Below are 23069 nucleotides of genomic sequence, written 5' to 3'. Positions count from 1 at the left end.
TCAGAATTAACAGACATTATAAGTCATCCAAAAATATTTCGTCTATGCACTGAAAAACACACAAAAAAATGATTTTTGTAACAAAGGGTTACAAAATAATGACTTTATAAAATTTGAAATAAAATTTAAAAACATATAATTCTTTACAAACATGAAGCAAAAAAGATAATAAACTAAGTGATATTCTGTATAACAACATAAACCCATTTTTTTAAAGTAAGAAAGCTCAAAAAAGTTGTGAGGTTTTGAGCCTTTTTGGTTTGGTTTTCATGTTTTCTTCTGTTTTTTAGGTTTGACCCCCACTTTATTACTTAATTACTAACTACTCTTTGTGTCTGTTAATGGCCTCTCAGTGTATTTCAGTTAGTGTCAGTTCATTTCTTTAATCACCCTTTCGTTCCCCTTCACCCTATTCTAGATGTCAGGTCTAAATTTTAGTTCTGTTTTTTCTTTATTTCATGTTTGAGCTAATTTATTAAATCCTGAAGCTTCCGCCACCAAGTCTGCTCTCCTGCATTTAGCTCTTTTAAAAATTTCCATCCCAGACATAAAAGTAGTTCAAGAAATGTCTCTGTAAAATGATTAAATAATAATAATCTGTAATATAGCACGTGGCAAAAAAGTAATTCTGAATATGATTTTATCTCATTCAATAAAAGTTGGATAAAATGTCACGTTTTTATTTGAAATGCTCATCTCAAATTGTTTCCAGCTAAAACTAATTTCCATTCATTTTATGAGCTACAACAATTTATTATAGTATGTAATTTATTACAACTAATTTATTCTGAACAGAAAAGGGAGTTTTCAAAGCAGAACATGTTACAGATGAGTACAAATTCGCCACAACTGGCTCATGAACTCAGACTGTATTTTTAAAACTTTTTCCTGTTAATCCACTTCAGTTCAGACAATATTGGGACTGAATGAAAGAAACTTATTTCTATAGCACTTTACTGTTATGGTTGCCCCATAGTGTTATTTTTTGGTTATGTTTTTTTCAGCTATGGTCTCTCCCTGATTGATCACAGCTGCTGGCACTTATCTTGCTTCCTATTGAAGTTCTGTTCTTTCTGTGTTTTGTGTTGGAGCGTCTTCTATGCTGGATCATTTTGTTTGAAAGTTGATGAACGAGTTTGAGTCTTCCTGCTCCTGGGTTTATTTTCCCTGACCAACCGTAACATTTACAAAAGGGGGGCCAAAGGGCTTTCCAATAAAAAAGAGATTGGAATTGGAATAGGTTTGTTTCAGGGAATCAACCAACTAACAAACACACTAACCAACCGAACAAGCCAACCAACTAACCCAACCGACCGACCGACCGACTACCTCTTGAAGCTAAATTGAGCTCTTGAAGCTTAATTTAAATTCCACTTGACTACCTCTTAAAGCTCATCAAGAGAACACAAAGCAGTAAACAAAGCAAAAGGTGGGTACTTTGAAGAACCTAGAATATGACATATTTTCAGTTGTTTCAAACATTTTTTTCATGTTTATAATTCCACATTTGTTAAACATAGTTTTGCTGCCTTCAGTTTGACTCTACAATTTTCATAGTCATGAAAATAAAGAAAACTCTTTGAATGAGAAGGCGTGTCCAAACTTTTGGTCTGTACTGTATATCAAACTGTTTGATTTTCGCAAAAAGTATCATCGCTCTTTTCATTTTCACTCTTTTTAAATTTGGTTTGAAATGGTTTACTTCAAGCAATCGAAGCCAGAATAGTGCACAAAACAAACAATATATCAGCAGTTATAGATTCATACAAAGACGTATCAAACTTAGGATAATTAGACATTAATCTCTAACACTTGACAGCACTGTAAGATTATTGGTATGAATTATCATTGCATAAGTCAAATAAAACAATCAAGTAAAGAAAATGAAACTTTTTGTCAGAATCAGTTAAACTGGTCTCAGGAAGAAAATCTCAAAGATTTTTTAGGGAGAAAAACTTTTGTAAATTTCTACTCTCACAAAGCAACCCCTTTTTAAAGACCCATACACTTGGCTGACTAAATAATGTCTGTTGCAGATGCTGACAAGACTCAGACAAAAAAAAAAGAAAAAGAAACAATTGTTGGAGAAATAGCGGGAATAGACGGCAGAACCAGAAAAGATGTGAATGCGAGTAGCCTCGATATTGTGAAACCTTCAAACTGAGAAAAGTCTACAGATTCATTGAATTCATTACTGCTTGTAGAACCCTCAATTAACTCAAAAGCATGTCTTCGTGTCTGCAAATCCATGTGCAATATTGTCCCTGAACAAGATTATTAGATTTTCTTCTGCTCAAATTCTGCTCATCTCGATTCTGAAGTGAAGAAGTGTGCACGCTGTCTCCTTTGAATAAACGCTGATGATGATCAATCAAAGCTGTACGTTTGTTGATATTGGAATAGAGGATGCTTCTGACGATGTTCTTTCCTGCAGCCACAGAAACATCTGAAAACACTCTTGACCGCAGTGGACCAAAAACATATCCATCAATGTGTCATATTCAATGAGCCTGCCAGATCTGGCAGACATGTTACAGATGAAGCGTGCTCTCTGGGTGCATTCACATCCTCATTATGGGAAAGCCGCGGCACGCTCTGTGCCGGTTTGTACGCCTCCTGGCTGCAGCAGCTCCACTGTCTAACATAATCAACCGTATTTAGAGTCATCGCAGGATGTTTACGGTAAAGCTTCAGGGGTCTGTTTGTGTTCTCCAATCTCGCTTTGCATCTAAAGTTTCTCTTTGACAATCAAAGAGCATTTATGAGGCTGGATGGATCACTGCATGATTTTCAGAGCAAAGAAACGAGTGATGCAGCAAAACCCCAATCTCATTATTGTTGTCCAACCCCTTGTAACTTTCCCGTTTACCGCCATTTAAAAAAAATAAAAAAAGAAGTCTCCATGGTTACGTAATCTGACATTCTACTATTACCAGAGCCACGCTGAGTATCTTTTCATCATTGAAAGTCCTTTAAATGGTATCAGATGTTGTTCAAGATTGTTGTCTAAATATAATTAAGCCCCTCAGACTTTCTGTTTTATTGGATCTGAGCACACATTGCAAATAAGCCATCAAGGCTTATCCTCCTGGGGCCCAGCTGAAGCAGAACATAATGGTCATATGATTTTGAAGCCCAGCAGAGTATGTGAGATTGTTAGATGGCAACAGGCTCTCTTTGGCAGGCCGCTGCAGACAGATGGGGGTTTGGTCGAACACACGGTGTCTGCCCGGACACCTGGGGACCAACAAAAACAAGCCCTCATCATGATATGTGTGAGGGGACAATCCATCAAAGCAGAAGCTCTAATTTAGTTAAGCACTTCAGTTATTGAAGAGGTATTTGAATTTGAGAGGTACTAAAATAATATTCAAAAGCATTTAACTCAGAAAAGCAAATACACAGGTTAATGTTGGTGTGTTGTCAGACAAAATTTCTATTTCTTGTGTGAGCCCGTTTACACAGGCACACCACAAATCTGACTATTGTTTGACCTTTTTGTTGAGTTATTGTTTAAGGTATATTAAAAGTATAATCTGGTTGGATAATTGCTGTTATCTGGTTTTGAGAAATCTAATCAACGCAACAAAAAACAAGGGGGCACTAAGAGCCATCCATCATTCTCTCTTAATGAATTTTAACTAAAAGATGGTTGAGGCATGTGGCATATTCTGCAGACCTATGGGTCTACGGGAAAACTCAGAGACTGTAGGTATGAAGGTTTATGTCTCATGTCTGTGTGCAAAAAGAGCGTGACAGAAATCTGATTATAAACTGAATTAATTCATTCATTCATTCATTTTCTTTCGTTTTATCCCTTTCACGGGGCTGCTGGAGCCTATCCCGAATGTTGGATTTTAGAGAAAATTAGATCTGATTACTGCAGTTATCATTTTTTTCCCCCGAATTATCAAACTTTTACGGTCGTGTTAACAGACTTAGCATTATAACTCAAAAGGATCGAGAAGAAAATCCTTAAAAACTGTGGACCTCAAAAATTGCTTGACTGGAAAGCATCACACTGAATGCTGGCCTCTATTTTATTTTTATGTGTTTTATTTTATGTCTGTCTTGTTTTATTGCTAATTTTATTCTTTGATTGTTATTTTATCGCTTGCTTCTTTGCACTGTCATGCTAATGAGAAACAACATCTCGTCTCACCTGTGTATTTCTCTGCAAATACGTGTGGAATGACAATAAAACAAATCTGGAATCTTTAATCAAAGCATCATAGCAAACTTGTTTTCAATTCAAAATGTCAAATTAGGTCAAGTCTGGTTGTATTTGACACAAACCAGTTTAATCTTTATAAAGTCTATTTCCTTATTGACCTTTCTTTTCTCAGCTGACAGCTTTGGTTGAGATCTCAAGAAACATCAGCTAAAAAAAAATGGATTGGAGGCAGTGTTGGCATGCACATTCATGTTGACTTTTTAAAATCAGTATTCAAGACTCCAGCAAAGTTATCTTCTGCTGTTCCAGGCTGCATTATGCTGTTGTGGTTCGCACTGTTGTCTTGCAGGAAAAGGTTGGACCCCCAGGTGGGTCTTTTCTGTGTGAAGTTTGCCTGCTCCCCCTGTGCATGGCTTGGTTGTCTCTGACTTCCTCCCTCAGTCTAAATACATGTTCATAGGTTGATTGGTGACTCTAATGCTATGTTCACCTCGGCAATGTGGGTTCAAGTGTCCACTTCCAATGAAAAGTCTCAGTGAATGAACCAATCAGGGACTCCGATTTGGTAGTGATGCATAGATGGTGTCCCTTTTAATTACAGAAGTGATGTAGATTGTTTCAGTTGGTAAATTGTATTTTTGAACCAAGAAATGAATGACTTTAGCAGAAAGAATTGGTAGAATTTAAACATCCTTGTATTTTGTTTTTTCTTACTATTTAAGCATCTAATTTGAGTTTCATATTGAATAAAAATACATTGTTATTGCTTTTCTACTGCATCAAATCAATGATCATTTCAGGGATTCTTACAGCAGGAGAACCGCTCTCCTGTCTCAGAGGTCAATGTGCTGTCAGACTCAGCAGGAAGCAGATTATGAACAGATCACTGCAGGAAAAAAAGTCACTATGAAGGGATTAAATTTCTAGTAATATATATATATATATATATATATATATATATATATATATATATATATATATATATATATATATGTGTATTCCCTCACCTTCCAAGGAAATATAATGAACTAGATGAGATTCGACTTGATATGGTTTTTGTCCACACTACCCATCATCCTCTCTTTTCAGCAGAAGGCGTGTGTGTCAGCGGTGAGCAGATTCCTTCTGAGGTCAAAGTCAAGTGTCAAATCGACCCAACACTTGGCTGCCTTCACCCGGATAATTGGTAGCTTTGCTTCCTTCTCGTTGTAGCCTCAGAAGATTTGACATGTGTTCGGGAAGGGGTTGACTTTCATCCTATAGCGGTGCGAAGAAGCAAACACAAGAGGTGAGTGTGACTGTTTGAAAAAGCACACAGCCGTGATCCTGCGTTGCTACGTTTAAAGGCAGACGACCCCTTTTAACCTCAGAGGAAAATGAAATGGTGCTGCAACAGAGGACGTGTTGTTTCAGTGACAGATCCGACGTTGCATCAGCTCACAACGATTTCTTCAATTTCCACTTCAAATGTTGGGACTTCTGCCGTGTACAGTAAAAAGCGTTTGGATGAATTGTTTTAAGATTTACTTTTCAGATTGAGTTCCTACACAGGTTTTTCTGTTATATTCAAATATTACCAGCATGAAAGATCTATGTTTTTCTATTTGTTGAAACAAGAATTATAGAAATTAATGAATTCCATATAATATTCATTTAAAAATATTTTGAACGATATGAAAAATCATTTTCTGCTGTTGAATCTTAGATTCAAGAGGTTTGACAGTAATTGACCGTGTGATAGGGAGGCTAAATAGATCCGTTTTGGGCATCAGTCACATAATGTCTTTCTGTCGAATGTCGGGAAAAGTGGGAAAAAAAATGTTTTTAAAAAACTGAAATTCACCCCAAAACTGGAATCTCTTATCTTATATAAAAGGTAAAGTTTATTTAATATATTGTTTGTTTTTTATATTTATATGTTCATTAGATTTCTGTGAAGTTGATGATTATGGTATAGGGAATGTTTAAAAACCCAGAAATGTATGTAAACTAAATATAGGAAAAAATTAACCCATTTACTTGACTTCAAATCACTAATTTTGACTGCTTTTTAAAATTCAGAAAAAATTCCAATCAAAACCACAAGGCAAATATAAGAACCCATTTTTCTTTAAAATAAAATAGTTTATTATGTGTATTGTATTTTTCTGTTACACTGATGTCACCATGGGTTCTTATGTGTGTTAAATAAATTTTTGCAATTTAGCAATATTTTTACTTTTTTTGTATTTTAGGAGGGAGGCCATTGCTTTGCATTGATTTGCAGTCTTTAATTGACTGCTGCATAATCTGCATTTCAGTGCTGTGATTTCTTTAGTGGATTTTTTCTTTTAGTTTCTTTTAATTTTTCAAAAGCCATTTCAAAAGCCATTATTAATAGTTGAAATATGTTTGCATTCAACCATCAAGACATCTAATCTGAAAGTTGATAAAAGACGATTGCATAAGTGAATAAAGCTCTACTAATTAAATGTTTGACTGTTATGATAAGATTATAAAACTTGGTTTGATAAGAAATTGTGTTTATTTCTTTAGTGGATAAATTTCCTACTTTGTTAAACATATTCACAAATTCCTAGGATACAGAGCCATTATAAGAATTTTAAATTGATTTTCTTTGTTGCTGCTACAAATCTTCAATATATTTCAACATTTTTATCATTTCTTTTCTTCTTTGCAACATAATTCACATTTCACTAGACTTTTTTGTTCAAAACATTAACGAGTGATGGGGGCATTTTGATGAAGATGAGGCAACAATTGTTTTATTTCTTTGAGCCCTGGAAACATTTGACAGCTTAATATCATTGCTTAGAAAAAGATAAAAAAAGATCAGAAGTCAGACATGCCAATGCCCTTTGTTTTCAGACAAAAACAACCCCTTCATGAAGACATTCAAAATGCTTATAGGGGTGAAATTTAGCTCAGAAGGATTTGTCAAAATTTTTTTTTTTTAAAATGGGAGAAAAATTGATGGAGAAACCTGGAGGGAGAAACGTGAGCTCGGATTTCTCTGATAAAGCTTTGAGCTGAGTAGTTTTGAAAGCAGAGCTGCAGAATGAAATCAAAGATGCAAGTGAGGTAAGAACACATTCACAACATAGAAGTTAGTGTTTAAATGTGCTGAGTTGAGAGACTCCATGGACAATAAAGTATAGTTTTGGTTGCAGTTTATTCTGACTCTTGGTCAGGTTTTGTTTTGTGGTTTCCTTGTTTCCCGCATCTTTCAGATGAACACCAGGTTTGAGTTTCCAACCATGGCAGCTGCTTTCACAGAATTATTATGTGTTTAAAAGCTTGTTTTTTTTCATTTTCAAGAGCGGATTATCTCATTTTCACTGTTTTTCTTGTTTTATCTAAGACAATAAAAAAAGAGTATATGATGTTTTCCAAAACCCAAAGTAACAAACAAAATCTTTACCTCCGGCTCACTCGAGCATGTTATCAGATTGTGGCATAAAAACTCAAACACGCAGATATTTTCATTCTGACGCAAGTGGATTGTGTAAAGCAGGTTTTCTTTAAAGAGGAACTAAATAAAGATTTTTTCACTGATGTTTTATCTCTTTATGGCTCTGGGTTGTTTGTTCTTTACATCATAAATCTTGCAGGGAGTTCTTGTTTTTGCCTGGTCCTCAGCAGATCAGACGTGAGAGCTTAGTTTCTTTATCCGGACTATTTTAGATTGAGGCAGGTAAGAACAGTAAAAAAACCACATTCACTATTTCAATGCTTCACAAATGCAAGGATTCAGTGGTTTGGTTTGGTTCTTAGTCATGTTTTTGGTTTCCTATTTGTCAGTCACTCCACCTTCAGGTTCATGATCCACAGCTGTCTTCAGTTCAGTTAATTCCCCTCAGCCTATTTAAGTGTCTTAGTTTCTGTTCATCCTTGTCAGGTTATCTGCTCTGTGTCACCAGTTTGGTTCTCCCCATAGTTTTGTCATGTTTCAGTTTGTTTATTAAATGTATTTTATTTCCTGTCACCAAGCCTGGTCTCTTGCATTTTGGATCCTCCACCATCAGTTCCTGACAACAAAAAGGCAGTTTGAGTGAGTAAACATGGAGAATTGAAGCTTTCTTCCATGCAGAGATGCTTTGCAGCATCAACATAATTAGTTTGACAGCAGGTACAGGCCCTCACAAAGGCTTGATAATCAAAGACTGCTGATCCCAGCATGTAGATTGTAACTAAAAGAAACAGTTTCTCTGAAAATTCAAGTGTGGTCACAAAAAGTACGCTTCCAGTGTACACTTAGGAGTTCTTGCTGTTCTGCTTTTGCTGTTTTTGCTTTATTCTCTCATTTCCCCCTGTGTAAATGGATTTTTCTGTGTTAGCCTTCACCCAGATTTTTTGTTTTAATTTTCTGGCTTTTCTGGAAATTATTGCCCTGTGAATAACCCTTTTGATTCCCTAAAGCAGCAGGTACAAAACATATAAGTGTAAAAGTACAAAAGTTCACTAAACGTCTGACACATAGATTCATGTTTTAAGTCGTGACCTACCTTATTGTTTCTTTTTGACATTCTTTTGACACTTTTTTGAAGTTTTCCTTCTCATGGTAGATTTGTTTACTACACATGCTGTGATATGAGCTTTTAAGCCTGTGTGGAGATTAATGGTACAAGTGTATTCCAGATTGACCAAAACAGAAGCCAAACCTAGTAGGGATTTCGCTCTGACTTAATAGGATCAAGAATGCTTTGATGTAAACTACAAGCATAACTGTATGCTATGCAGATATGTTTATATATGTTTAGATATAGTTACGGTAATTATTTTTCCCTCTTTTTTTTCTTCTTTTTCTTTCTTGTAAGTTGTATGTCTTATATGTAAAAGGGTCAGAAAAACAAGTTTTCTTGTTTCTGTTTGCCTTCATTTCCCAGGTATAAGAACTTATGTAAGATCTTTTTCTTTTTCTTTAATGGAAATAAAAAGAAATAAAAAAAAAAAGAAAAAGAAAAAAGTGGAAATCTGTAGTTTGGAAAGATGGAGCAAGTTGGTCATTTTTAGAGAATAAAAAGAGTCTTTTATGAGGAGAAAGGCTTACATCAAGGCTTAGTGGCGTGAGACCATTTCCCCTGTATACTTACTTGGTCAACAAAGGACTTTGTCAATCCGCCTCACACTGTGCTCTTTGTTTGAGCTAAAGAGCACAAACTCGGCCTGCACAAAACCAGTTTTATTATTCATGTTTCAGAGTAGCTTTTTGTTCAATGCAATTAACCCCATGCCACAATCTTGATTTAAATTCATGATATTTAAAATGAAATTGCAGTTATTGTAGCAGAAAGGCGGAGTTTGATTAGACTCAGGCTTTCAAGTCTGCAGAAAAAGGGCAGGATTTGAGGTGGGCTGACACTGTGCCTTTTGAGCGAGACAGCCCTGAAAACACAAGATACCATGAGCCCGCTGGAGCATGAGTGACATGCATGAGAGTGCATGTGTGAGTGAGAATGCGGTGCAGGATGACAGCAGTGAACTGCTCCATTTCTCTCTCTACATGAAGAAGAATCGTGGACACCTGAGAGCGAACATTTTAATTTATTGTCCGCTGCATCTTTTCTGACTGACTTTAAAATTTGGCCCCCACAGTTCTAACACAACCAAGCTGAACATTTTCACAAATGGGAGCACAGAACGCATCCTTTGGTGTAGATTTTCAAGTTTGGCTGTTTTTTTATTGCATTATTACATTTGTGTCAAAGTGATCTGTTCTTGACTAAATGCTGTGGTGATCAGAAAAAAATAATTGATATTATCAGTGCAACACACCTAAACAGAATAAAATGCTTTTTGGGGAATTGTTCCTTTTGCATAGACAGTGTTACCTACCTAGTTTTCTTAGAACGCGCCATGAGTCAGTGATGTGTGAAACCTCTGCAGCATGAGTCTTTTTCGGAGCTGCTGGTGCGAGAATCCGCAATAAAGCAAACCAGAGAAAACATGAATGACGTATAGAAGCTCTTTCTGCAACTGCTTTTAGAGATAAATGGATCTAATGGGGAAAATGTGTTTGATGTGGAACATGTTGTTTATGTTCCCTTTTATTTCTATCCACAGAAGGGACATTTATTTGAGGAGGGAATTGCAAAATGTCACAAAAAACATGCACACACATTTTATTAGTTGCAAAAATCACAGGCTTAATTATAAAGAAAAACGCAATATTCCAAAAATAAAAACATATTAAAAGTCATGCATGTGATGCATGAAAGTGATGAAATAAATGTATACCCGATTTCACTAACATTTGGTTGAAAAACATGAAACTAAAAATATTTTTCTGACTTTTCCTGCAGAATGTCCTTCTTATAAAACCTTTCCAATAAAATGCCTTCAAACTGGACCACAAACAAAACGTTATATCAGAATAACCGCAGAAAATGGATAACAGGTTAAGAACAATCAAGAAATAATGTTTGGGAAGTGAAGCTTTGAGAATGACCAATGGTAGGACATTAATAGTTATATTATCGGGTTTGCTTTCTGTTTATTTAAAAGAAGTTAGCAATCTTTGTATGTTCTGAACTGACCGATAAGTTTGCCAATCATCACATTGTCTGGTGTTTCCATTGGAGTAGGAATGACATGAATCTCCAATTGGTATAGTTTTCATTCAAGATTTAACATGAAGCTCTCAAAAACTGTTTAGTTTGGAAATGTTTGGTTTAAAATAAATATTAAAAGAGTTATGACACATAATTGTGACAATCCTTAGAATAAATCCTTTGAACTTTTTAAAAGGCTTAGTGGAGCTTTATCTGTTTTTCATTCTTCTCTTTGTTGTATACATTTCTTTGCTTTGTTTGTGGATAAATAGAATTTTACTCTGTTTACTCAGAATTTTGTATTTTGGACAGTTTCAGGTTCATTGTGGATTTATTGTGTGACAAAATGAAAAATGTATTTTAAAAGAAACCTGGATTTGTAAAAGAGATGAATATCAAGCGTCGCCACAAACAATGTTTTAAAGAAATATAATAATACAGCAACTTGCAAAGTAGAAAAGAAGCTCCAAAAGGCCCCAGACGTCTGAGGGTTAAATTACCTGTTGTGTTTTAGAACACAGTGATTTTTTTGCTCCTCACAAACGTGGACATCATCTGATGTGTTGAAACAGCGCCCTCTACAGTACAGTAAGTGGATGGTTCATCCACTTTCTGTGTGCCAATCATAAAACTAATGTTGTACAAAACTTTTATTGTTGACAAAAATAAGGCTTGTTTGTTTTTTAAATTAAATCTAGCAACATATGAAACCAGCAGTCTGCAGGAAGATATGTCACAGGTTAGATACCCAGGTGTAAGGCCCTTGCAATACACTGACCCAGCTGCAGCCTCAGATGCAAAATTGTGTCTGCCTCATGGACAATGGACACTTCAATGTGTTATTTATTGTATTTTAGTATATTTACTATCTGTTTTTTTCATTAATATCTTTCATAGTTTTTTTGACCCACAATGTCCCCATCATGAGATCAATTAAAATCTAATTAGAGAAAAAAAGTACAAAGCTGAAAAGGTAAAACATAGATAATATTAGACATCTTCAAACATAAAATGATTTCTCCTCATCAGACATATCGACCAAATAACCTGACAGAAGCATCTGCATATGTGCCAACGTGCAACTGTTTGACACATATTTAATGACTTAAAAACAAGAGGGGGTTGTGTTCATTTTAAGACCAAAGGTTCCTTTTTAAAATAAAATAAAAATATACATTTCTGTCTTTGAATACAAGTTCAGTTATTAAAGATTGTGCAGAAATATAAAATTTAACTCCATAGGTTTGTTTTCAACCTCATTATTATCCACAAGAACAGCATCTCAAACTCCTTTTCACCTCCCTATACAGCATTTCTGAAAACCCTGATGGCCAATGTCTGGATTATAAAAGTAAGAATTGTGCCAAAGTTAACAGTTTTGGTCAGAAGCAGGAGTTTTCTGTTAAAAGCTTCACTTGCATTTTCTTTCATTTCTTTTCTACAAACAAGCAAAAAAGTCATCAAACACAAACTGTGTAAAATGGGCCACCCACAGAATGTCATCACCATTTTATCGCGTTGCTCTCTTTTCTGTGCTATCTGTCTAAAAAGGCAGCAATCATTATAGCCGCAGGGGCCACTTAACATGAAATAACATAATCAACACTCATCATGTGATCCCCCTCCTCTGATGCTTCAGAGGCCGCCAACCCAGACAAGACTCTCATTTACCTCAAGTGGAGAGAAAAAGATCATTACGCCTCTCAGTGTTTCTTTTTTGAAAAGACTGCCTTCTACCAGAACAGGAACTAAAATGGCTGCAATCATTACTGATTAATTTAGTTACTAACGAAAAGTAAAAAAAGTGTTAATAAATATGTAGGGAATTTAAAGAAGGGGGTTAATATAATACACTCAAGAAAAAAAAGTAAAACAGAAACATCAATTCGGCAGATATTGTTGACTTTTTTTACATTTTTATTTATTTTATCAGATATTGCACAGTTGTTAAATAGTCTGTTAAGCTGCAACAATTTTAATTTGCAAGTTCTATTTGAAAAAAGTGTCTGTCTGTCTGTCTGTCTGTCTGTCTGTCTGTCTGTCTGTCTGTCTGTCTGTCTGTCTGTCTGTCTAAAGTTGCAGTTCAGATGAATCTCCACTGGATGGCAGCAGAGGTATTCAATTGCTTTAAATTCTTTAGATTCCAGGTACAGTTTATGCTCTTCAGTGTAAAAGGTGAACATGCCAGACCTGTTCCACGCATCTGCTTCTCCCTGTGACTCGGGCTCAGCGCGACATTCCTGGATTTGCATGATGAAATCTGTCAGGTCGGAGAGATGTGCAAACAGAGGGGTATGTTTCCATTGCATCAGGGCAGTGGTCACCTGAGCCAACAAGTTCCAGGAAGGGGCACAAAGCTTTTACTCTCAACACGGAGCAGAGAGCCTGGCAGGTGCTCTCCATTCACATCTGTTTCTTCCCATCACTTTTAGCTCCAAACTCAAAGAAAAGTCAGACATTTTAAAAAGTCTTCCACTCAACATGGAAAACTTGCAACTAAATGCTATAAAACTATAAAAGCTTTGGTTTAATTTGCCTTGAAAAAAACACCAGTAAACACAGAGTTACGCAATTAAGTTAAATTAGATCAAGGAGGTCTGGGGAAGTGACGTATGTGACATTAAACCAAGTGCCTCAGTCACAAGGAAGTTTGAGAAGGGCTTTCTTTAAAAGATTAAATGGTTGGGAAACTTTAATGATTCCCCTGCCTGAAGGTAGAAGATAAAGTTTACGCTTGTGGCCAAGGGGAGTAAATGACCTCACACGGTGTACCTTTGTAAATTTCACAACACCTATAACCTCAGTTAACCACAAAACACTTGTGTTTGGGACTGATTTAAGGAAATACTCCCTCTGAGGAGAAGATTAGACGTTTGTTGAGTGTCTGTACGTTTTTAAGTGCTGATCAGAAAACCTGAAGGGATTCATCTCAACTCCTTCATCTTTAGAAGCACAAAGACTCAACTTCCTGTCTTTTCCACAGGCGTCTCTCCGGGTATTCATTACCTGACCTGGCCCTGTAACCCTGTTTTTAGGGGCTCAGTGTCCTCCCTCGAGAAGAGCCCTAGCTCTGATGTGTTGGGCAATAGTTGGCTTGGCAGCTTCCCAGGAGCTGAGACACTCCATCTACACTGCTGATACCTAATCTGACTCTTACACACATACACGCAAACACTGAGAGACAGGTACGCACAGGAACACATACACGCAACATAACGCTTACGCAAGCCCCGGCCAGCCTTGCCTTGGGTAGTCATAACACGCAGAGGGTGGAGACGTGCCAAGCTCTTATAGGTCAAACAAATAATTCAAAAGGAAAAGTGGATGAGATTTGGAAAAACAGACGTATACGGGGGAAATGGTTCTGTTGTTTGGGGCTTAAATTCGTAACCTCAGGCTTTCCTGGTCCTTGTTGAAGCTACAGACAGGAGGAGGGTGAGAGAACCCTGCTTGAGTTCCCTCCAGGAAAAGCTGTCCAATCACCAATGACCTCTCAGGGTCTGGAGAGTTAAATACTGAAGAATGCAAAGGTCAGAGCAAAAAGGCTAAAAGAGGGGCAGGTTCCTCCTTTGTCTTGGAAAAATGAAACTGAAAGTATTTAGATAGTAATTGAGTGTGCGGACTGGGTTGTTTCAGGTAATGTTCCGGGTGCACCCAGTGCAGCAACTCCGGTGTGTTTCAGGCAAATGAAGCAGTCTTAATATCAAAACCTGGGATCTTTATTCAGCATCTCCACATGGATTTCAAGTATACATATTTACACGTTTTGTGCACTAAGTGTAACCTGTGCGGCCTCATTTGAGCCTCGAGGCTGTGTCACAAAAACACAATTCACAGTGCAATGTGAAAATCGTGCACCCATGTCAGTTTGGTTTACAGATCACATGACTTGTGTGACTCTTTCTTCTGGCATGAATCCTCCAATAACTTTCTATTATTGAAATTGGCCACAAGGTCTCTACAAAATAGGAGGAATTAATTACATAAAAGAGGATCCAAGCTGGATTTCATACACACAGATTCTTAGACATACTAGATTTAGTACCACAATCATGATAATTTATGAGATAAAAACCTACAGTTGCTCTGTAACTCATTGTCCTCTTGTCACAAACAGAACAGGATTTGTTATAAAGCTTAGAACTTCCTGTCACCAACTGTTCCTAGTCTCAATGGACCCAAATATTTTAAGACGAAAGAAAAGAGAAAGGGAAAAACAAGCATCATTTAAGAAGTGAAAAAGTTAGACAGGACTGATGACAATCTCTACAGACACGCTCAGGCGCTGAGTCATAAACAGACAGCTAACATCAAAAAAGGAAAAAAAAAATAAACGCCTGACTACGCCCCACTCATTCTTTATGAAACGGAGAGATGCAGGCCCGATGGCCAGCAGACGTCCTGATGCTCCAGAAGAAATGAACACAACAGGATGAACTTTTCCATTTCATTTTTTTAACAGTAATTATAAATTTGCACCCGTTTCAGTGACGCCGATGTAAGGGCTGGCAAAGACTAGGTTAGAGAGGTTGACTGGTGATGCTTTTGGATTTACATCTAATGCTAAGTTCACACCGGACTTGACGCATGTTCTGGAACAGGCCTATTCCGATATATGAAAGACTTGGTGTCACATGATTCTGGCTGGACACTAATTCCTCCTCCACGATCAATTTTCAAACGGTTCCTTTCCTTCCATGAATTTAAAGGGACGCCATCCATCCGTACTGAGTCCCTGATTGGTCAAAGTTCCACCTGGTTTAACTTTTACCGTGTTTAATGGACCCTTGTTTTGTACATAGAGCCTGAAAAAGGTCGTAAAAACTTGTGCAGCGAGGCTTGAAGGCGAGAGCTTTGGACGTAGAAGCACAAAACGCACGTAGACTTTTCATTGAGAGGGGTCGCTTGAGAGGGTATTGCAGAGAGTTGCAGAGGGCGGAGTGAGCGTAGCTTAACACCTGAAGCCAAAGAATTAGCGGTCAGTTTATGTGTTGCTAACAGGTTTTTCTACTCAAATTCCTTGAGGGAAACATTTCCCAAGTGAGAAATGTAGCTTGCAGCGTGGTTTATGGATTAGCTTTGTCAAATTAAAAATACTAATTTCCCTTTTAAAAGGGCCCCTAATGTCACTATTCTTTTGGCTTATGACTTTTTTCCTTTTTTTTTTCTTTGCAAGTCTTACACCAGCGACAGCCTGCCTCTCTCAACCTTCTGCACTCGGTGCAAGATTTGTGAATGCTCTCCGTTTCCTGAGATGGTTCCAGATTGGCGGTGAGTAGCATCCATAGTGGCACACTGAGTGTGACACATCAGTCTTCTGCTAACAGTCGTTCTCACGGTGTCACTGTCTGCTTCAAGACACCAAGCTCGTGCTTGGCCTGTCCTCAAGTCAAAGTGGTGAGTCAGCCGGCGGAGCTTGGTCACAAAGTGAGAGGAACAACAAACTGGTTTGCTAGCCTGCATCCTGCTGGAGATTCAGCAAACGGTTTGGAAGTTTTTTAGTTATAGGGCCTTCTGAGCATCTTCGAAAGACTGCCATGTTTTCAAATCATGGTCGCAGCAGCCTGCAGGCAATAATCTTTCAACATATTCTAATGATACTGAGTCACTGCAGTTCCTCTTAGCACCATTTTTTTTTTTTAAAGAAAACACAATGACTGATCATTGTGAGCAATGCCCAAGTAACATGTTTGCAGCCACAAAATACAGTACAGTCATTTTTTTTTTTTTTTAGAAAGCATGAGGATGTATGTACACACACAACAGTCCACGAGAAAAGTTTCTAAAAAGTGCCAATGTACAAAAACAACTAAGTCCTTCAAAGCAAGCTTTGTTTTGGTCCTCCAGTCAGACCCTCAATCGGGTTCCTCAGCAGAACAGACCGTCATCCTCTTCTGCATCGAAAGACGGCACAGTTTGTTCTGCCGAGCTCGCTTCGTGTTCCCCCAGCGGCATGTCTGGGGACTGCAGGTGGAACCACGGGTGAGCCTGCAGCTCGGTGGCGGTGAGTCTCTCTGTGGGGTCTTTCCTCAGCAGGTTTTGGAGCAGACACTTGGCCTTGGGCGACAGGCCTTCTGGAAAACAGCACTGGCCTCTGCGGATTTTGGAAAACAGCATGGCGGGGTCCGGGTCGTGGAAGGGGTAGCGGCCCACCAGCATGGTGTACAGCATGACCCCAAGACTCCACATGTCGGCCATTTTGCCAGAATAGGGCGTGGAGCCGCTGAGGATCTCCGGGCTGACGTAGGCGGGGCAGCCGTGGGTGTCCGACATGGAGTCATTATCGGGGTCCTCCAGGACGCGACAATCCTCCAGGCTTTCTAGCTTCACATGAGTCCTACCAGGAGAAAAAATACATTTATGTAAATAACGGGAGTCTAAAACGACTTTAAAGAGAGCAAAACATTTTGATCCCAACAATGTGGCCACAACAAACAACTTTATTTCTAATGTAAACCATAACAAGGACACGAAATATATTTATACACAGCAGTAAACCTGCAGGTTATCAGCAGCAGAAACACATTTACTAACTTTCTGGCAATGTCATTTCAACAGCCCCTTCTCTCCTCCCTCCTTTCTCACACACTCGGCTATATTTACCCTTGTTTATGACGGGACTATCATTTAATACTCTATCGGAGCAACATGCTGTGAGAGCATGTTTCTAGTATGAGATAAATAGCCTCACAAAAAGGGGAACCATTGATCTGATAGAATTTCTAATTTGATTTGAAGAACGTAAGCAGACACAAGAGGTGTGACTTTGTGACATGCTTCAGGCAACAAGAAAAACCAGATGCAGACAAACTGAAAAGCCAAAAAGACGGCAGAACATTTGAACACGGAGACAGATAAGTCAGCAGAGCAGAAAAAGAAAGGAAGGCATAGAAGGAAAGAAAGCACGGAGAGTTTGAGGGCTGGAGAGAGTGACTCATCCTTCTGTGGAAAGAGAACATATCTTCTCTCCTCTCTCTGACTCCCTGTCACGAGCCGAAGCTATCTGCACCTGGGTCCTACACCAGTGGCGCCAGCCATCCCATAATTACCCTCAAAGGGCTGTTGCCACATCAGTGACGCACGGGAAGGCTGGCCCCGCAGTGAAGCTCTGCATGCTTCACAGTGCTCTTCATCTTTCCCCTAAACGGGCTTCTCCATCTGCACCGTGTTTGTGAGGGGGACGCCGTTTGTCGAGCTGCTGCGGCTTCCTGTCTCTCTTGGCTCCAGCACACCATTGCGGTCCAAGAGATTGCATCACAAACCAGGGTTTGAGAGATGTCTGATTTGCAATTTGAAGGACGGCAATGCAGAAAGGAGTGAGGTCATTATAGCAGACTCCTGTTTATTCCTGCATGAAAGCTTGAATGTTTGAGACTCGCACAATGAAAGCCTATTCAGTCATTCAGAGTTCTCAGCCAAACCTGCGGGCCCTGTTTTCAAAGTCACAGCGAGATCTGAACTATGTCAGCCGCTGAATTCTAAAGGACCGGACTGTCCTCAAACTTAGTGGGTCACTTTGCAGATATTACAAAGTGCAGACTCAAAGCCATTTGAGCGTGAAGGGATCAGAGGTTTATCGCTCTAAAAGTGTAATCAGCATGAATACAAACAGGCTTGTAAGGACAAACACACACAAAAGAATGAAAATGAGCTTGGCAGCCCCCCCCCTCCTCCTTTTTGCACGTATACACTGTGACTCATCGCTCTGCAGCCATATAGCTAACAGGGGGACACAAGCAACCTCAACTTCCATCACAGTCAGTTTGCTCGCTTTCATCCACCCTGACCCAGCAAACCCGTGGGTCACGGCCCGAGAATGCTAACGTTGAAAAATCTCCATGAAAAGAGCCCTTTGGAAATCTGAACAAGAGGAGGGGTTGTGCTGGATCAGCTGGTGCTTACAGGAAACAGGGTGACGCAAGGGCAAAAAGGCGACAAAAAGTTTAGTAAACAGGATTTTTGTCTGTCTTCCTGCACGGAATGCAACACTGGCGATAAAAGCATTTTGATTGTGGGTGAGGGAGCGTGGGAGTCAGTTCAGAGGATTACAAGCGTGCACAGCTTCTTCAATGAACGTGTCCATGAATGAAACATCGACAAACACATCAGCCATTCTGCAGCTCAGTTGGCATGGAATTTATTCATAAAAAAAGAGCCGAGAAAGAGATGTTGACTGGAAGGAGAGTGTGACTGTCTCCATCAGCAACCTTGTCTCGCAGCTCTGCCAAACTACCACCCACCACACTCATTTACACACTCACACAACAAACAGAAATATGCATCAAAAGGGACACATTGAGAAGGAAAAAGGGAGACAGAGACAATCTGGGAAGCCAAACAGTCCACAAGTACAGAACCTCCTACTCTATCTGTGCCCACACTCTTTTCTTGCACACATGGACTGTGTATCAGCTGCTTGCTCTGTGTCCTCACGGACACGTGCAACTAAGCATTACATTTGAAACAGCTTTACAGGTTGGCCCAATGACCTGGATAAGTCCCAGATTAGGGGCAAAAAACAGAAAGATGGGGGGTAAATTACAGCAGGATTAAACAAAGCTTTCAAACTGCAGATCACTTTTCCTAAAAATGCAAACATTAGTGACATCTAGAGGTGAAGCTGCAGGCTGCACCCAAATCAGTGGGATTTTGTTTTTTGCAACATGACTTCCTTTGTCTGTTTTTTTTTCACCATTTGGGCACAATTTGAATTTTAATAACAAAGACTATTGCCTCACCTTTTCTCATTTGCGAAGACAAACTTGCGCAGCTTTAGGTCACCCAGCACAACGCCTGCCTGGTGGCAATGTGCCACCGCCTGGGCCACCTGGCGAAAAACCCTGCACGCCTGCTCCTCGTCCAACCGGCGACTGCTCTTCACCAGAGTATGCATGTCCCCAAAGTCTTTTTCTAGGAAGACGTATGCCTTCCTTTCCCCGAGGATGATGTCCTTGATGCCAGCCACGTTCCTGTGAGCAGGCAAAATGCCATAAGCCCTGATCTTCTCCTGGTACAATCCCATGTCATACACCTGGAAGGAGGATAAGAGAACCAGATGAAGGAACATGACAGAATATGCAAACTTTCTTGACACAAAAAAAAGTTATCTTGCAAATGAAGCAATAAAAAAATGATTTTTGCTCTTTTTTTTTTTGGAAGATCATGACAAAAGATTCTCTTAAGTAGGGAGGTATCACGTAAATCCTGAGCTCCATTTTATCTAAGTAGATTCCTATCATGACAACCCTTTTGCCAAGCATTGCATTTTTGTGTGTCAGCGTGGCGTATGCTGTGATGCGTACATGCAGTCCAGATGACAGACTGTGGAGTCACAGCACATTTTTCTGGGCTTATTGTGTTTCCACAACAGCAGCCAGGTGACCAGACAGGTCTTTTGGTGTTTATATTTTACCAAATCGTCACAAAAGAAACAAGACGCGACGCCACTATTGCGCAAATGTGACACTTTTCGTTGAAAAAGGCAGCTATAAGTATGACAGGTCAGACGTGCTGTTGAGCAATGCAATGTCTTGAAACATCATTCATTCAGAGAAATTGCACAATGACTGGATTGCGCATACCTTACACAGCAGCTCATCACCAGTATCGGTGTTCATCGCGCTGTACATGCTGTCCCGGTCCGCCAGAGGTAGAAGCAGAAAATGTCCTATTCTTGAGGGCCCTTGGTGGGTCGACGGGACAGTTTTTGTCACAGGGCTGACCGGAGACCCGGGTGACGAGCTGAGGAGTCCCTGCGCGTCCCCCGCCTCGACGCACAGCCGTGCGCATTTGGCTGGCGGTTGATCGTCTGAGTCCAGCCGCTTGTGCGCGACTCTCCGGATGCAGGGTGCCGGGCTGCTCCACTGCAAGTTCATCTTCTGCAAGTTCATCTTGATAGCACGATTTACCATAAAAGTACAAATAAAATTTGAGGAAAAAAAGATAGAAGCAAAGTCTTGTACAGTACGCGTCCTTCTGTGGTCAACCTGTGCGCTCCATTTGTTAGAGTTAGCTCCACTTGGCACACAAATAAAACTTCAGCGGTTTTTATTTTCTTGGCAAGCTAATAATATAATCCAGCCCACGTCCTCCTCGAAAGAGTGGGTCGCGTTTGTCTGAGTCCTTCTGGTGAGAAATCCCCCCCGATCCCTCTGCGCTCAGAGAGAAACAGACAGACAGAAAGAGGGAGAGGGACTGCCTCACTCTCTCAGGGAGGTTGAGGGTGAGTGAGCTCCTGTGATGTGGAGCGCTGAGCTCAAACACTCCGCCCGACCAGTCCTGCCTCCTGGTGACACACTCGTTGAGCAATCCAGTAACGGCACCGGCTCAGATGGCGCAGCCTACCGGGCTGCCTCACAGGACTGCGTGCGCAAACTGCGTCTCCGGCGCGCTATAGACAGGATCTCGAGACTCTCCACTTGCTCCGAGTTCAGAGATCCTGCTGATAGAGCAAGAAACTTGTGCAACTGACGGGAATGAAGAAATCATGTGTTACTTATCACGCCTGCATCATCAGGCTTGCACATATTTTAGAAAATAATTAACAAAAACTCACTGTCTGACTCAGATGTTCATATTCAGCCCACGCTGCTGTTCTTATAAATGCAGCCATTATCTATAGAAAATTGCAACATAATAAAAATGTGTTTTGGACAGCAAAGTTTTTATTATTAGGCTTTTGGGAGGGGGGGGGGGGGGGGGGGGGCAACCCAATATTTATTTACAGCTGATGCACAAGCAGCACAAAATGCTTTACAGATTAATGACCATTTTTGAAAAATATGTAACAAAAACCAAAAAAGTAAAATAAAATAAAAAAGTTCAAACGCATGAAAACAAACACAAGTTCTTCATCATTAGCGTTTGTCTGCTCCTCATTCTGTCACTTCAAGCTGACTCTGTCTGTCATAAAATCTGAACAGAGTGTTTCTTTCAGGGGGGCGAACAGTCTGTGAACAGTCAGAGCTTTCAGACATACTGTTCCACAAAATTGCAACACTCACTGGACAGTATTCGTAAAACCAGTTCACAGTATTTTGCATTTTTGTCGTTGGAAATTGACTAAACTTCCCTTATTTGGCTTTAAAACATTTGTGTTTTATGATATATAAAGACTTTTAATAATATGAAAAAACCAAGCAATTATCATTGACACCCTTGATGACAGAATTTATAACTAGGTATGAAAAAAATGTTTTTGCTTTCAAATAGAATCTAAATTGAGGTAATTTTGGAGCCAAAGATACATATTTGGATCATTGGATTTAGAGGGTTTAATATTATCTTTCCTGCATAAAACAGCAGGACAAATCGCAGCAGGATGAAAAGGGCTACACATTTTTATAATGTAATGCAAAATCATAAATATCTACATGGCATGAAATAAAAAAATCCAAAACTAATTCTAATGCATCAAAAAAAAAAGACTGCTGCATATTCAAGAGTCTGCAAAACTTTAACATTTACAGCAAAAAAAAGAAAAAAAAGAAACTTGGATTCAATCAAAACCTACAGACTTTTTGTCATGTTTTAGAAAACAAAAAAGATAAAAACAAAAGGACGATTTGATAAGGTATATTTGACAACTGAAAACCACCGAAGATATAAGATCTAAGTTTCCGTATTAAAATGTCATTGCTCACAATCATGCATATGCTGGATGAAATGCTTGTTTGTTAGAAGCAGATAAAGAGTGTTTAAGAAAATTAATGATAAAATAAGAATTAAGAGTTTTACCTTAAACCAAACATGATTTACCAAAATGCAGTTGTAAGTTACTCATCTTTTTTGTACTTGGTTAAGCATCAGAAAAAAATCGTTTTGCTCTCCAAAATGTTCCGTTTCAAGTGAGAGTTAAAGCCAAACACAGATGCAGAGTGCTTCCACTCGGGATTAAAAAAAAAATCACCACAAAAGTGTGTTATCCCATGCTGGGCTTGTTTGTTATTTGCACATGACTCATACCCATAAAACCTTGGTGTTGCCGGGCTAAAAGCATTAACATAACACATGTGAGTGTGACTCTGTAAACAGCATTCAACAGAGACTGACCCAGAGGTAAAAACCTTAAAAATAAGCTTTTGACTAGCAAGTAAGCTCTGTGCCATCTGCTTAAGGGTTATGCAATATTCTTAAACAAAAAAACCAGTTGACCTATGGACTGTCACTTCAGAGGTTAGCTAAAAGCTAAACGTGAAGGGCAAAAAAAATGAAGTCAATCTGAAGTAAATCCTTTATGAGGACAGATGAGCAGCCAGTTTGAAGTAATTAGAAACGAGTGCATGATTGTATGTGTTTATCAGGGTGTGAACACAAGTGTGAGTGTGTGCGTGTTGTGCAAGAGT

At 39.1% G+C, this 23069-nt stretch overlaps 1 protein-coding gene across 1 annotated transcript; it reads right to left on the bottom strand.

Annotated features, from left to right (window-relative positions):
* Positions 1 to 14426: 14426 nt before the first annotated feature.
* Positions 14427 to 21123, bottom strand: LOC101160746 (tribbles homolog 1). Its single transcript, XM_004074206.4, has 3 exons — positions 20307 to 21123; positions 19464 to 19756; positions 14427 to 17062 (listed from the first exon to the last, which is right to left on the bottom strand). The coding sequence occupies exons 1-3, from the start codon at positions 20634 to 20636 to the stop codon at positions 16594 to 16596; spliced, it is 1092 nt and encodes a 363-aa protein (XP_004074254.1). The 5' UTR covers positions 20637 to 21123; the 3' UTR covers positions 14427 to 16593.
* Between the last annotated feature and the right edge of the window lie 1946 nt (positions 21124 to 23069).

Source organism: Oryzias latipes, chromosome 11, assembly GCF_002234675.1.
Source record: "Oryzias latipes chromosome 11, ASM223467v1".
Taxonomy (NCBI): Eukaryota; Metazoa; Chordata; class Actinopteri; order Beloniformes; family Adrianichthyidae; genus Oryzias; species Oryzias latipes.
The sequence above is the reverse complement of the archived record's forward strand: the minus strand, read 5'-3'. Positions and strand labels throughout refer to the sequence as shown.

Bases quoted from the DNA above. Each gene is read 5' to 3' on its own strand.
- LOC101160746 (XM_004074206.4), bottom strand. From the start codon at position 20,636: ATGGTAAATCGTGCTATCAAGATGAACTTGCAGAAGATGAACTTGCAG. The intron at 19,757-20,306 runs GTATGCGCAATC...TCCTCCTTCCAG, and splicing joins GTGATGAGCTGCTGTGTAAG to GTGTATGACATGGGATTGTA. The intron at 17,063-19,463 runs GTGAGGCAATAG...TTCTCCTGGTAG, and splicing joins GTCTTCGCAAATGAGAAAAG to GACTCATGTGAAGCTAGAAA.